Raw genomic sequence first — 14954 nt, 5'->3', positions numbered from 1 at the left:
AGTTCAGCCACACATATGACAAATACAGACTGTGGGTAAAAAACAAAATTTAGGTGGGGAAAGATGACGGCACAAGCACAATTCCAAATTCATCCAGGGCTGTGCCAACACTGCCTGGTATGTTCTGAGCTTGAGAAGAGCTCAATTTTGTTCAGTGAATAAAATAAAGCACCACATACTCTGCCTCAGAAAAACCCAGGTACCTCAGCACTTTTTTTTTTCTATATATCAGTATTAATTTAGATAAGAGCTCGTTCCAAAAGTTCTGCTAATGCTTTCTCTTCTTGCTGCTTCTGCCCAGAGTTAGCACCCTAAAGCCCACAACTGACACCTTTTGTTCTTTAGCCTCTTTCAGCATTGCTCCTGACCAGCCTTGTTCACCTTCTCTTCATCTTGCTCTCTTCCACATCTATCCTCACATCTGAAAATTTACTTTACTATTTCAATATGGAAGATACTCTCACTTCTATTAAATTCACTAGATTTTTTTTTTGGTGTGATTTTACAAGTCTTTATTTACTAGTATCATTCTGCACAGGTTAGAAATCTTTAAGAAAAGAGCACTGAGATGAAAAAAATCAGAAAAAATGATGTAATTGAATAGAGAATATAGAGATAAAAAGGAAAAACCACAAATGCATTCAAAATATTTGGCCAAGATTCTTGCAAAGAATTCATTGAGAGAAAAAAAAAATAGAAAAATTGACAGACACACTCTACCACCTGCATATCCAAAAATATCTATGGATTTCAGCAGAAATATAAAACTCCAAGCATAACAGTCTCCTTGACAGTAAGACAAGAAGCCACTTTCCACAAGTGCCCTCTCTCCCCTCATCTGCATTTCAGATTATGCCATATGTTAATTTACAACCTGGAGTCATAAGAAATTGAAGATAGTCCATAGGAAAATGTTTTTAAGTGGAACAGGAGGAAGTTAAATGATAAGAAATCACAGTTTGCCCTCTTATGCAACAGGGTCTGCTTCATCCTTAGCTGCTCACTCTGCTAAAAGATTTCCTTTGGTTCTTCCACGGGAGGTTTGTGGCTGCCAAAGATCAAGTGCAGAACCAAACCACAGAACTCTCTTCTTGGAGCTGCTGACAACAGAAAAATACTGTTCAGTATTTCAGGATACCTTTCAGGCTAAAAAGGTAAAGTTTGTGCAGAGATTTAGCCCAACTTCACCCACTGTCCTGCAAGCTGAAATGGTTAAGGCCTCTGAGAGCCAACATCTCTGTAAAAGGTTCTCTTACAAGAACAAACAATGAATGACGTACTTACTTCAGTCATTTTCTTACATAGGAACAAGATGAATTTAAGCCAAACAATTTCACCTTTTTTTCCTCCCCAGGAATATTGAAGAGCATTAAGTAAATTATACTGCTGGACAAAATGTGGTAAACATATGAGGTACAATACATCTTGCTTTAAAAAAACCATGTTTGCTATTCACTGACACTACCAATAACTTTGAGTCTGCCTCCTTGCTAAGTAGTCATATGACCTCCAGAGACATGGATTTTAATTCCTGTTTTGAAAACATTACCATAAATGTGTCCAGCAGCTTAATTTATTTAATCATTTGTGGGAATTTACTGTGCATTTCTGTAACAGCATTTTTTGATATGCAACCATAACTCCCCTCTTGCAGCACATTATTCCCATCACCTGAGGAGGATCTAAGGTAAATCTATCAGTTTGAGCCATTTATTTGTTTGCAGATCCCTGGTGCAAACACAAGTAAACAAGCCTTTCCCATGCCTGATAAATAACCTAAGAACTGTATTTTCTTTTCTATCTGAAATGGTCACTCCCTCTATTTATCTGAATAGAAGGGTTGCCCAGAGGGTTCTGTTTCTTTATTCCATCAAGTCATTCTATTTATTACAAGTTCTTCCTTTGCCTTCTTATTCTACAGATCATCATCATCAAGTCTTAAAATGCCAAAGTTTCTGGTTTATAAATATCACACCTGTATGGTTAAGAGGATAAGTTGCCATGCTTCTGAAATATTTTTTGAGACACACTTCCTTAAACTGAATACTAAGATTCTCAGGAGTAAAAGAGATAGTGGAGAAAAACTAGATAAATTCTTTCCATTATGCTTTTGCAAGCTGTAGACATAATGAGAAAAGAGAGAGATCAACAAAAAATTCATTCTCAAACAATACTTCAGAAGAATTTTGTTGACAAGGACTGTTGTGCTCATGTAGTGCTGGCCACAAAAAACACCACACAGCAAACCCCATGTGAGATAGATACACTGGGATCAAGGTGTAATATTGTTATGCTGTCAAAAAAATGAAGCAAGAAGATGAATTTAAGAGAGTGAAATTAAGATGGAGGAGTCTGTCATGCAATAACAGCTTATAAGAGTTACAAACCCGACATATAAACATAAAAAAGCAAAGCTGACATATTTGATAACCACAAAGGCAGCTTATCCCAAATATATTCTCAATTACAGTCATTCTGCATTACACAAAACGCAAAAACAAGTTGAGGGAAGTGCAGTATCACAACACCATCTCAGTTTTTGTGGTTTTTACCTTGTCAGCCTCCTGCCTGGGCAAACAGGAAGGTTTTTCCCTTCTTTTCTCCCTCTGTGAGAAGGCAGTTTGCCCTCTTCCAGCACACACACCTCCCAGCCTGCCCCATACAGGAAGGTGGAACATGGCACAGCAGCTCCTCGTGCCCTGAGCATCACCTGGGAAGCTCAAGGATTTTTTTGAGGGTGAATTCCACAAATCCAGCTGAGCCCCAGCTGTGTGGCAGCAGCTCCGGGCAGTGGGATTTTTCAAACACACCTTGTTATGTCAAACCAGCCCCTCTCATTTGCCTGCTCCGTGGCACCTGCCCCAAACTGCCCCAGCACAGGAACGAGAGCTTCATTAGGCTTTGGTAATAGGAAAAACAAGCACAAAGGTTCATTTTACTTCAGAAATTGTAAAGAAACGGGCAAACACGGATGAGAGATTGTTGCACTGAGTCAACAAGAGAGAATCACATAACTGAAGTACTGAAGACATCTAAACCCACAATCTGTTGTGTACACAGCGATTTCAGAGAGCAAATAACATTTCAGTTTTCTGTGCTGTGTTCTGGTAGAATTGGCCACATTTGAGCAATCCTAAATACAAGTGCAGGATTTTAGTCCATATATAACTCTAGGTAATATATATTTCCAAGTACTTCAAATTTAATGTTCTTTCTTCTAATTAGACTTCTGCTGGATCTGTAGGCAGTCTTATAAACCACTTTAACCTTAATTTTTCATTATGAAAATTGTAAGTATTCATTAACTTTGGAAGACATGGCATTACAGCTGTGATATATCATTCCTCATATTATTAACAATCCACTTTATAAATTCAGTGCTTGAAGCACATAGTGGTAATAATGCCTTACGAGTTTTATTCTTGTAAGAATTTAGAAGCAAACTTAACAGGAGCTCACACACTGAGTTGCATAGTCAAACACAAAATTTTATTTGCTGTAATTACTTTAATGTTAGTGTCAAAATATATCTCCAGCAAGTTTAGCAGAAACACTAGAAACTAAACCCAAACCCCCCAAAAAGAGAAGCTATGTGACTAATACTTCTCTTTCCACCTCTCCAACTCCTTGGTAAAATAATATAAACAAGAATAAAGTCCAGATTATCACTTTTTGTGTAGTAAACTTTTAGCATATTGTAAATTATTTTAGTCAAAGGTAATACTTACCCCACAGAGACTAAGTACCATTTTAGCTTTTCTTCAATATCATCCAAATGCCTATCTCAGGAGTAGAAAAACTTCAAAGGAAAATCGGATATTGCTATGAAATCAAATTGACTGCCATCTATAAAAAGTTTTTTTGCACTCTAACTACATAATATGAAAAATTATTATTATATTTATAATATTTAATACATCATCATAAACTGCCAACCTTAAAACACAGTACTCTACTGGAAGTAATTTTTAAAAGTGAATATACAATTCTAGATCAGCTACCACAGAGTAGCCATTTGCTTGAAGGAATAACATTTATGCAATTTGTTCTACATGATGGGTTTTTTTTTTAAATTATCTAACATTGCTTCTGGTCTTAGTAGCAAAACCTAAAATACTGATAATTTTTACTTCAGTATTGAAACAAATGGAGTTGATTAATGTATTTGAGAAGACCAAGTTGTACTGAACTGAGTCATCTGCAACTGAGCCTTTACCATTTCATATAATCAAATATGATTATGAATATCAATTTCATATTCAAAATTTCTACTTGTTTCCACAGACAGCTTGCTCTCTTCTAGGTAAAACTGACCACAGGCTATTCTGTGGTTTTCACATGGAATAGTAGAAAAATACAGCTGATGTTAGCCAGCTGCTCAAATTTCCTTAGCATTAGACATTTTTTTATATTCTACAAGTGCTGGTGGAACTGCAAAACAAAACCCCTCAGCTGCAGTGCTTGGTGCCATCCCCTTGTAAAAGAAAATTTCTGTGAGGTTTAGGTGACACATGACTTTGGAAAAACATGCCAAGAGAAGAAACACAGCAAACAGCAAGCACCAAGAGTCCAGAGTTGGGAGTGGATAAATGACGCAATAAGGAAAGAAGGAATATGAGAGTGAGGATAGGTTGCTAAAAGATGTCTAAAATTACCATGACTGCGAAGTCATACCTAGGCTCCGAACATGGATTGAGGAGCAATGCTGGGAATAAAACAGATAGATACTGGCAAGTTCTTCCAAACAAATTGGTTTTTTAAGCTGAGGAAGAATCTTGCAAGGCAATCAACAGAAGACCAAGACTCAACATTCAAAATTGCACTGGACAAACTACACTGGTGAGGTATTTCAGCACTGATGATCAAATTGTTCCTCTCTTGCAATCCTCTTCAAACAACTGTGTTACTTTGTGAAAGCAGGGATTGTCATAAGGAACACACTTGACTGCTTAAGGAAAACAGAGTCCAGCAGCATCATCAAAAGCAATTCTAGCTACACATAAGCAAGAAAACAGAACTGCCTTCACTGCCCTGTCAAGAACAGTTTCAAGTATTAAATTCAGTTTGTAACATCCAGGTCTTGACCAAAGATTAGGAAAAAAAATATAGGTCTTAACTACTGTATTTTCCACAGCATTTCTTTAGGTGAGTGATTTATTCCTCTATTTTCTGGATTTGCCCAAATTCAGCTAAAACAACATCTCTTTACTTCTCACTGCATTATGAAGAAACAGCCAACTGTTTTTTTGAGCTATCTGCATCCATTTTAACAAGGTTCTGCCACACACAAAAACATCTGAGCCTCACTCCACCTCCCATATTAGCAGCAGCATTCCTCAGAGAGGCTTTTTCCAAGCAGTTTTAAAAATATACCTTTTCATTCTGAATTAAACAGGATGTAGAGAAGCAGGAATCACAAACCTATAACCCAACTATTCTAAGGAAATGTGAGCAAGTAATTACAAATAAAACTGCTTACATTCATGCAACTTGTTTGGCAACAGCAGCATAGCATAAGGAAAGCTGCTACAATTCATAACAGCATCTTGTAATAAAACAGCTTTATGCATCCCTCTCAAACTGTTTAGTGCTCAAATCTCATCAGATGGCTGAGTAAGCATTACACTTTGGGACAGTAAATCTCTGTTTCCAATATGGTCTGCATTCACAGACACGTACTTTTGCACTCGCTGTAGTCACTTCCAGCTAAGCACTCACATGGAAAAAAGAAAGAAAGGCAAAAAGGCAATACATAAAGACATCTGCATGCTACTTTGTCTAATCAGCTATCCAGACTCTGAAACCATTTTGGAACCTTAACGGATGAGCATCTCAAAAGGAACTGACTGCTACCAGCAAAAGCTAATTTGAAGTTGGATTTACAAACATGAAATAGTGTCAAAGAACCACCTTTATACAAGTCACTAACTTCAACCTGTCTTTATCCACATCACTGGGGCATATAGGGCATTGCCATGGCATATTTCAGTTCCATTGGAGACAACCTAAAAGGTAGGCAAGGGTTTAGAAACCACCACCAAGTTGAAATTCATGACAGAAGATGACATTACACAGGCAGATGCTTGAAGAGCTCTGCTTAGATTGACAGACAGCTCACAGAACACACAACTGACTGAACTGCAGAATCTAATTAAATCTGTACAGGAAAACACTGGGTTCGTGGGTTTTCCAATAACACAGAAAAGAGCATCATGAGACCTCATGGCTAAAACTGAAGCCACTTTCCAAAACCCAGAGAGAAGCTGGCATCTGCTTTACCATGGAGGCTGAGCTCCCACAGCCACTGCCCATCAGTGCAAATCATGGATTTTCATGATCTACTTCTACTTCAAGGTCTACTGAAATTTCCAGAACTTCAGAATGTGCTTAATTCAAGGAAAGATTACTGGGATCAATGTAGAAATAATCTGATGAAAGTTAATGAGCAACCCAAAAGCAGGTCAAGGAAGGAAACTGCAGATCCTCTGACTTGGAACTCTGAATCCAGAAACAAATAATACAAAACAAAACAAATGCTGGGCCCTGCTTACCCAATTATACTTCCTTATCATTTTGTTTTTCGACTGATTTATAGGCATAAAATGATTTGGTCATCAGCACTTGGACTCAAATCCAAAACCTCCATGGTTCTCTAAGGAAGACAATGAGCTCTGGGTGGTATTTTATTTGTTTGAAGCTTTCCTTATGTTTTTCTTACTGAGTAAAGTGTGTGCAATTGGGTCCAGCCACAATATTTTAAAAGTTTCTAGAAATCACATAATGCACTGGAGGTTTTAGGAGAACAAACAGGGAGGGCAGAGGAAATATAAACAGAGCAATCATCACCATGGATGAACCAGCTGTCCACTGAGTCTAGAATTTTGCCCCCAGTAGTAAGACATTTCAAAACAACATGGGGAAAAAAAAATAAAGCAGAAAAGACAATTAGAGAGAAAACAAAAATACACCTAAAACCTGGTCCCAATGCATTTGAGCTGAAAACTGACTCATGCATTGGAGCAGTGAATACCCTCTGGTGCTTAACCCATCTTCCACACACTCCACTAAAATACAAATATCTAATCCTTTTTTTTTCCTGAAGATGCAGACTTTAAAAACATGTGGCATTGGACAGTTCATCAATATAAAATCCAAAATAAATGCTGATGTATATTAAATATTTGCTGCACTCCATTATATTTAAATAGTTCTTTTTTCCTGTATTATAAGAAAAGAGGAGGAGAAGGAAAATGGCCTAATTGCTCTTTATCAGAAAACAACCCTTAGAGGGGTTCTCAAGTTCACAGAAACAAAATTATGTTCACTGAAGCAATTCAGGGCTACATGTAAAAACTCATTTTCTGGAACCCACCTAGGATGCGGGGACAAAGATGCCCAATTCAAATCCAGATCAAATGTAAAAGCTTTCTAAATCTGACATTTCAATGTTAATAAGTGTATTAGGAAAAAATCTGAGTCTCTCCATCAGTTTGAGAACACTTACAAGTAATCAGCCTCCCTTCCAAACACATCTTGCTGAAAACCAGATGCTAAAAAATATCAATTGAACTTTGGAAGACAAGACACAGAAGGTGGAACAAATTTGCAAGATTTGCTAAATGTGAGCCTTTTTCATTATTAGAACGAATCAAAAATCATTTTCAGTTAAAGGTTCATTTTTAAAAACTATTATTTCATCTCCATGGAGTACCTTATCTCCCTTTACAGTAGATTTAAGTATGAGACAAAGCATCCACAGACGTGTGTAAACAAAGTTCTTAGAAGAGTGTGTGCGCACGTGTGTCTGAGAAAATGGAGAAGGGTTTATAGGATCAAAAATTATTATTTTGAGTATCCAAAGTCTTAGAATTCTATTACATAGCAGAGTAAAGGGATGAGGGGGGAAAAAAATTCACCAAGGAAAGGTTTTGTTCAACACCCAGTCAGGCCCCAGAACTACAAGATGAACAAATATGGCTTTCATTGAAGCACAAGATCTTTTATTTGGTAGAAATTTGAAACTATGAAGCATAGAAATCATATTTCCTATTAATTTTGAATTTTTTCTGAAAAGGTATTTACATTAAAATGGTTACTAAACCTATTTTAGAGTAGACCTGAGGTTTTAATTTTTTTCTTTTATTCAGTGTCTGCTTACTACACATTGATAACATCTACTTTTTAGAAGTTTTCCTTTTACATGTGGTTTATACAATGTGCATGTAACTTTGCAAATGGTTTTAAAAAATAGAACCTCATTTAACTTAATCATCAACTAATGAGGAGTCCAGTAGAGAAACAGCAAAAATAGTAGTTCTTTTTTGATAGCTAAATAAAGGAGTAAAGAAGAGGAAAAAAGGAGCATAAGTCTACATAAACTTATATACTTGCTTCAGAAATCCCTGCATTCTGAGTCTCTAATTTAAACTGTGAACAAATACTGATTTTTAATAATGATCAGCTGTGGGAAACTGCTGAGAATAAAAAGTTATTCCCTGAGAGAAACTTTGTGTACAGAGAATTCTCATACTATGTCTAGCTGTTGTTTATTCTACAAATACATATTAATATTAGAATAGTGCTGGGTTTTCCAGCACTGGTGTTATTAATTATTACTGGAGTTCCCATCAGAGCTGCTCAACTGGTCCAGCAGGTGAGGAGAGATGAAGATGAGCCTTTGTTAGCCCAGGTCAGACTCTGACTCCCAGGGGCCAGCCCAGCAGGTCCGAGCACCCCAGCACACCCAGCAAAGGGAGAATGGATGAAAATATAAAATGGTGAAATGCCAAAAAATAGGAGAGAAGGGGAACGTAAGGGAAGTGAAAAGGAAGAGATTATCACAATTAATTTCAACTACCACTTGTGCACCACAGAGCTTGCTGCTCAGAAGGAAAGAAAGAAATCAAAAGAAAACAAAGACACAAACAAAACGAAACCCTCAAACATTACAAAGCAAAGCAACAACAAAAGCAACCAAAATACACAAAATACCAAGAGAAAACAATGTGTGCACATTTAAAAGAAAGCACCCCAAAGACTGAAGGTCAATCCCATGATGTCTCCCTGAAAATCCACTTCTAAATACATTTTCTTCTGGTTTTTATTGTGACTCAGCTCTAATATGCACAAAGTTTTGGTTTAATTCCTGTCTATTGCTATTACATCTCAAAAGGACACTTGACTGATATTAGAATATAAATCAGAGGAGGAATGTTAGGTTTGGGTTTGACTTTCTTACCTTTTCCTTTCTTAAAAGCATATTGACAGAAGGCTGCTCTGAAGGTTTCTACTTTCATTTATTTGCTAGTTTAGTAATACTGCTACATTGCTCCATTATTAACAACTTCAATACAGATGAAAGCACAGATGAAAAGTGCTTTCAGGTTTTTAAATCACTTAATAAAACCTTATCATGGTTTGGGGAGGGAGAACGTAAGGGAGGGAGGTGTTATGCAGCATCTTTCCTTTATTAAATAAGGTACACAAATTATAATTTTTTAGTTCTCAGTAAGTCCATGCGTTCTAGAGGAGAAATGGAAGAGAGCTGTCTGACCCTAACACATATTTTACACTGGGATGTTGTTTCTCTCAGGTCATTAAAACCAAAGTAAGCCCTGATTTTAGGAGAAGTGGAGGTTCCACATGCGCTAGCAAGAAGAGGAGAGCTGTCTTGAGGCCTTTTCCTACACAAGCCACCCTAAACCTGATTCCATGTCAGAGAATCTGCCACCTTGCCTCTACCCCAAATTCTCTTTGATTATGCAACTGCACAGATATAATGAAAATCAACAGATTGCAGAATGCCACCCAAAAACCTTGCATGACAAAGGAAAGCTATGAATGTGCTCTCACTCTAGGCAGAAATTTTATTTAATGTATTTAATCCAAATCTATCAAAACATTTCATTTTCAAAAGGTCACAGGTCCTGGAGAAGAAGTATTAAAACTGTAATTGCCAAAGCTCAGTTGGATTTTGAAGGGATACATTAATTTTAACACAAGAGTTGAGGCTGACTCAGGTTTGATGACAAGATGATCAAGGATCTCATCTTGGTGTTATTGGGAGTATGAGCAGCGAGACAAAGCCTGATCAGCCCAAGCACCTGTAATAGCAGCTGTTGCCTCTAAGTAGCAGCCATCAGTCACTGTGAACAGGAAAAACCTTCTTTTAAAGGCTGAACAACCTTCATATCTCTCAAAAACACTAAAACAAGCCAGCAAGAACTGTTTCAGACTTCAGAGCTCTGAATATAGTTTTTGTTATTAGCATTTTGCTAACAAACCATGATAAACAAAACCAGAATGAATGCAACTTTATCTTAACAGATTTTCCAAACCGGTAATGTATAAGAAGCAGATCAAAACAGCTGTGAATAGTTCCAGTGCCATGGTCAAACCAAATATTTTGCAGTAAGTCAAAACTACTTAGCTTTTCTATTAGAAAATATCTGCAATTGCTTAAAAATATTCAAGCTTTTTTCTAATCAAAGAACAAAAAAAATCTCTAAAGACTGTTTTAATCATGTTTATTTCCCATAGAATTTAATCCCATCATAACACCCACTCAAAGTTAGAATAAATTTAGATGTATAAATTCTTAGATGTCTGCAGCTGGAAACTGGATGCACAAGATGTAATGAACAGAACTTCCACATATGAACCACATTTTTATCCATCTAATGTTAATATAGAAAGTGAGAACAGCTACCAAATCTTAATCTAGATCTGTCATATTTTCTCGAATTTCATGCCAGTAAAAGTGTTCAATCAGAAAGATATCCAGCTTTCAAATACAAAGAATCATCACACAGACTTATTTTCTAAAAAAATTGCTTTCTAAACTTAACAAAAGCAGGAAAATAAGGAGTTGCTGCTCATTATCTAACAAAAATATTACTTTGGCTCTCTAAAATAAACGCTATTTATTTAGACACAACAACACAAACCAGTAGGGGAAAAAATAACAATAATAAAAAAAAAAATCTGAGTGTTTCAATTCACTTACCAACAATTTGCATTCCCCTTTGTAAAGAGGGCAGAGAAGAACACATTAAGAGAAGGGGGAGGATGAACAGTTGTCAAATCAGTAATCAAGAGAAAAAGACCATTATGAAATGCTGAATAATGACCTGCAAACTAAAATGAGGCACTTGAGCTGAAGCATCAATCATCCTGATAAGGAAAAGTAATATTTAGATGACTCCTGTGCAGTAAAGTAGAACAAACTGCAGTGAAAATGGCTCGAGCAGCTCAGAGGTTCGAGGTGCACTTTGATGCTTTATCTTAGATAAACACCTCTAAGCAAAGAAAGAACCTCCAAGAACAGAGATTACCCCAGAAAACAGAGCTGGGTGTTTGACAGACCAAGCACAATGCAAACACTCCCACGTGTCTGCAGACAAATGTGAGAGAAACAAGGGATTAGACAAGGCCTTAATTATCAACACTAACTATTAGATAGTTTGATTGAAAGGGGAAGACAGACACTGACTGCTGTCAGAATGTTTGAAACAAGATGAGTGACGTGATACCAGGTATTAGAAATGACCTTCCACTGAAGAATTTCCACAACAAGTGTGGTAACTTCCCATTGCTTGAGCCACAACATCAAAAATGTGCAGCAGAGAACTATCCCATGCTGTTAACAAGAAGAGTTAAACCAGAAGAGTTTCTGCATTTAAATTATGGTATTCTTAAATGATGTACCTGATGATTTACTTTCCATTTTAGGGCACAAAACCTATGCATTTATCCATCAAGCCCTCCTGTATCTTAGCTGGTACAAACCACATCTGATTCTTCAATTGACACTAAACCAAGGCTTTTAATTCAAATGCCATATCTAATCACTGACTGAATGCCAATTTAGCCTGGCTATATGGGCAAGTAAACCACATGACTAAACACAGTTCCTATGAAGCAATGTTCACTAATGGTTTCAGCACTGAAACTTACAAGTTTTTGAGCCAAGAAAATACCCAAATGAGAATAAAATTCTGTGTGTACAGTGCACATTTACAGGCTTTCAAGTAAAAACATTTACATTGTTAATTCATTAATCCATTGGACTTAACAAGGACCATTTTATAAAATAAGAGATAAAATCCCCTAGCTTACAAGTTCATATGGGCAGGTTATTTCAAATATTAGTTGTAGGCTGCAATATTCAATTAAAGCCAATTAAAAAAGGAATTCGATGGGTTTCCTCCTTTTAGTTTTTATGAGGTCAAGGGTGGGTAATATTGGTGAGCAGTGACAACATGAAATCAGAGGAATCACCACTCCCATTCCCACAGTTCAGTTACCCAGCATTCAGGAACAGGAAAGGAATTCCAAGGCACCTGATGAATAATGAATGTATGTTGGCCATATGGGTTTTTACCGTAACAGTGTTTTAGTTGTCTTTTCAATAAAATCTGTGTTAAAGAGAGACACATTTAGGTGAAAATGCCATTATCATTTCCAAAATTAACCTAGGAAGCAGGATCCCAAGCTAGCACATTGGCTAACCCCAATATGCGTGCAAAAGACATCCTCTGGTTAAGGGTCATGGCATTTGCATCTATCAGATGTTTTGATCAGTGAATCTCAGTTTGCTCTCTTACAAATTGTGGATTTCAAAAGTACCAGAATTCAGAGAAGAAAGAACTTTCTCCTAGGGCTCTTTCATTGAAACTCCTGGTAGCACTGAGATGCTTTAACAAGGAACAGATTGCCCTCTGAGGAGCACCGTAACAGGAACCAGTCCTGACTGCAAACGTACCTTGTCTTGGGAACTCATCCGACTCCCTGTGCACCAGGTCAGACACTCGGTTGCCATAGTGCATCCTGCTGTCGTGGTCATAGGCCTTGAGGGTCTCACTGGAGCTGTAGGACTTCTGTGTGGGCACCCTGCAGTCCTCGCTGTCCAGCGAGGAGCTGGTGTAGCGGCACTGCTTCCCGCAGCGGCCCCGCGTCAGCGAGCGGTGCCTCCTGTCCTTGATGTCCATCCTCCTGAGCCAGGCAGTGCTGCCAGGAGAGCCACTCTTCTGCTTGGGGTCACTCACTGCCACCTAGCAACGTGAAAGGATGAGAAAGGAGTAAGTAAGGCTGCCACGATGTTTTGGTTTATTCTACTTTTCCTGACTTGTACTTGAAGAACAATGTGGCACAGATTGAGAACAAAGGGAAGGTCCACATCATGCATCCTCTAAAAAATTGAAATAATTGACCAGAATGGGTAGGGAGCAAAAAATTAAATGCTATAAGATAATTGCATTCTATCCAAATTATTGTATCATCAAAGAGTTTAAAAAACAATGATAAAACAATAACACTGTCATCTTTTGATTGAACTCCGGTAACAACACAAAACTGACAGAGCAATATTTATTTCTGTTGTGCAACAGAACAAAAGTAGACTCAAATCAGTTTTAATTATTTCCATTCTTCCTGCAGGAAGGCATGCAATTAAGACTGAAGCATGCAGGAGAGCTCCAAAGAGGAGACTATTCCTATTCAGTGTTAATGCATTACAGAGCTGGACATTATCCTTTAACAACATGTTCACAAGCAGCAGCGACTGATTTTATGGCCCCTGGTTAATATTAATCCAAGGCCTTGTTCTGAAGGTGGACAAAGTTTCTCCAAAGGTCTGTCCCAGCCCTGACATTCCTGTGTGTGAGTGTCTGAGCACACTTTGGGGCTTGGCTGCTCTTGTGCACCCCAGAACGTGACTGGATGAGCTTCTTCACCACCCCATAAGTCAACCAGTTTATCCAACTCAGCACTTGGAGCGCTTGAAAACTGTCTAAATCTCCTCTTGTTCAATGGACCATAGAGTTTTTTACAGTGTGCTTAATTAGGACACCCTTACTGTAGCATATAGACTTTAATATATGCATTGTTAGCATACAAAAAGTGCAAAATGAAAGCTACTGTAGAAAAGAAATACAGTACAAGCACAAACACTCTACCCACTGGGGTACTAATTATTTTCAGCTGGCATTGGTATGTATGTCTTTTTCTCATGGCATTCTATGCCCAGGTCTGTGCCAGTCCTGAGAAATCCTCATGACAAATTTTTTTGCTGGAAATAAAATATTCCCACATAAAAAAAATACTCAGATTTGCTAATCAGCAAAAATTGTAACAAAACATCTTGCATTTCTCTACATGGCTCGGGAGTTGAAGGATGGTTTGGGTGAGTTAGCTGGGACAGCTGAAGAGCTTTTCCTTGTCCCTGTCCCCTCTCAGTCCAGGTTCCCCCAGCAGAACGTGCCCAGGGCCAGGAGCTTTGCTTAAACCACCAAAGCATTTCAGCAGTGACTCCTCCTGCCACCTCTGCCACCAAGGGAGCAAACTGCAGCAGAGGATGATAAAACATGCAGAAGGCAGCCAAGCCTTTCCTTGTGGTAGCTGTTTGCACCTGCAGGAAAAGAGGTCACAGCACTGGCACAAGTATTGGCTAAATAATTGCTTTTTGAAACAGATTATGGGCCTAAGAGGGAATAAATGTACTTGGCCAGAGGAGCTGGTGACCTAGAGAAAAGGTTTCTTGCCTTCATTTAGATTTGACATTTAGCCTTGTGGTTTTTCGGTTTTTAGGTTTTTTTTCCTTTCTGTATTTTAAAGAAGTTAGGTAACCACAAGAAACAGCTGCTTTAAACCACCCACAGGTATTCTGCAATCTGTGAGGAATAAGAACTGTAAACATGCTTACTTTTTTCTTTATTTTTCATTTATTTTTAACACTTCAGAGAGGAAAAAAAGTCCCAAAACAACACCTACAGAAAAGCCAAAACAAAAGCAGAGACATTTGGCACTTGAAACCACTAAGGTTCGTTTTATAACTTCAGATTAAAGAGAAATTTTACATTGCTGTTTCTCAGCTCTCTGAACATGGAGTGGCTAAGCTGACTCCCCCATATCTGAATTTTTTAGTTCAACTCTTTGGTGCTGCAATATTGATTGAA

At 37.8% G+C, this 14954-nt stretch overlaps 1 protein-coding gene across 14 annotated transcripts in view; it reads right to left on the bottom strand.

Moving 5' to 3' along the window:
* The window catches only part of TENM2 (teneurin transmembrane protein 2), a 617488-nt gene that overhangs the window by 470067 nt on the left and 132467 nt on the right, over nucleotides 1–14954 (bottom strand). For all 14 annotated transcript variants that reach the window (XM_058034869.1, XM_058034857.1, XM_058034859.1 and 11 more), the window contains exon 3: nucleotides 12764–13052. In XM_058034869.1, coding sequence (XP_057890852.1) covers nucleotides 12764–12989 — 226 coding nt within the window. In that variant the 5' untranslated portion in view covers nucleotides 12990–13052. The remainder of the gene's footprint in view (nucleotides 1–12763; nucleotides 13053–14954) is intronic.

This window comes from Melospiza georgiana, chromosome 15 (genome assembly GCF_028018845.1).
Source record: "Melospiza georgiana isolate bMelGeo1 chromosome 15, bMelGeo1.pri, whole genome shotgun sequence".
Classification (NCBI taxonomy): Eukaryota; Metazoa; Chordata; class Aves; order Passeriformes; family Passerellidae; genus Melospiza; species Melospiza georgiana.
The sequence above is the reverse complement of the archived record's forward strand: the minus strand, read 5'-3'. Positions and strand labels throughout refer to the sequence as shown.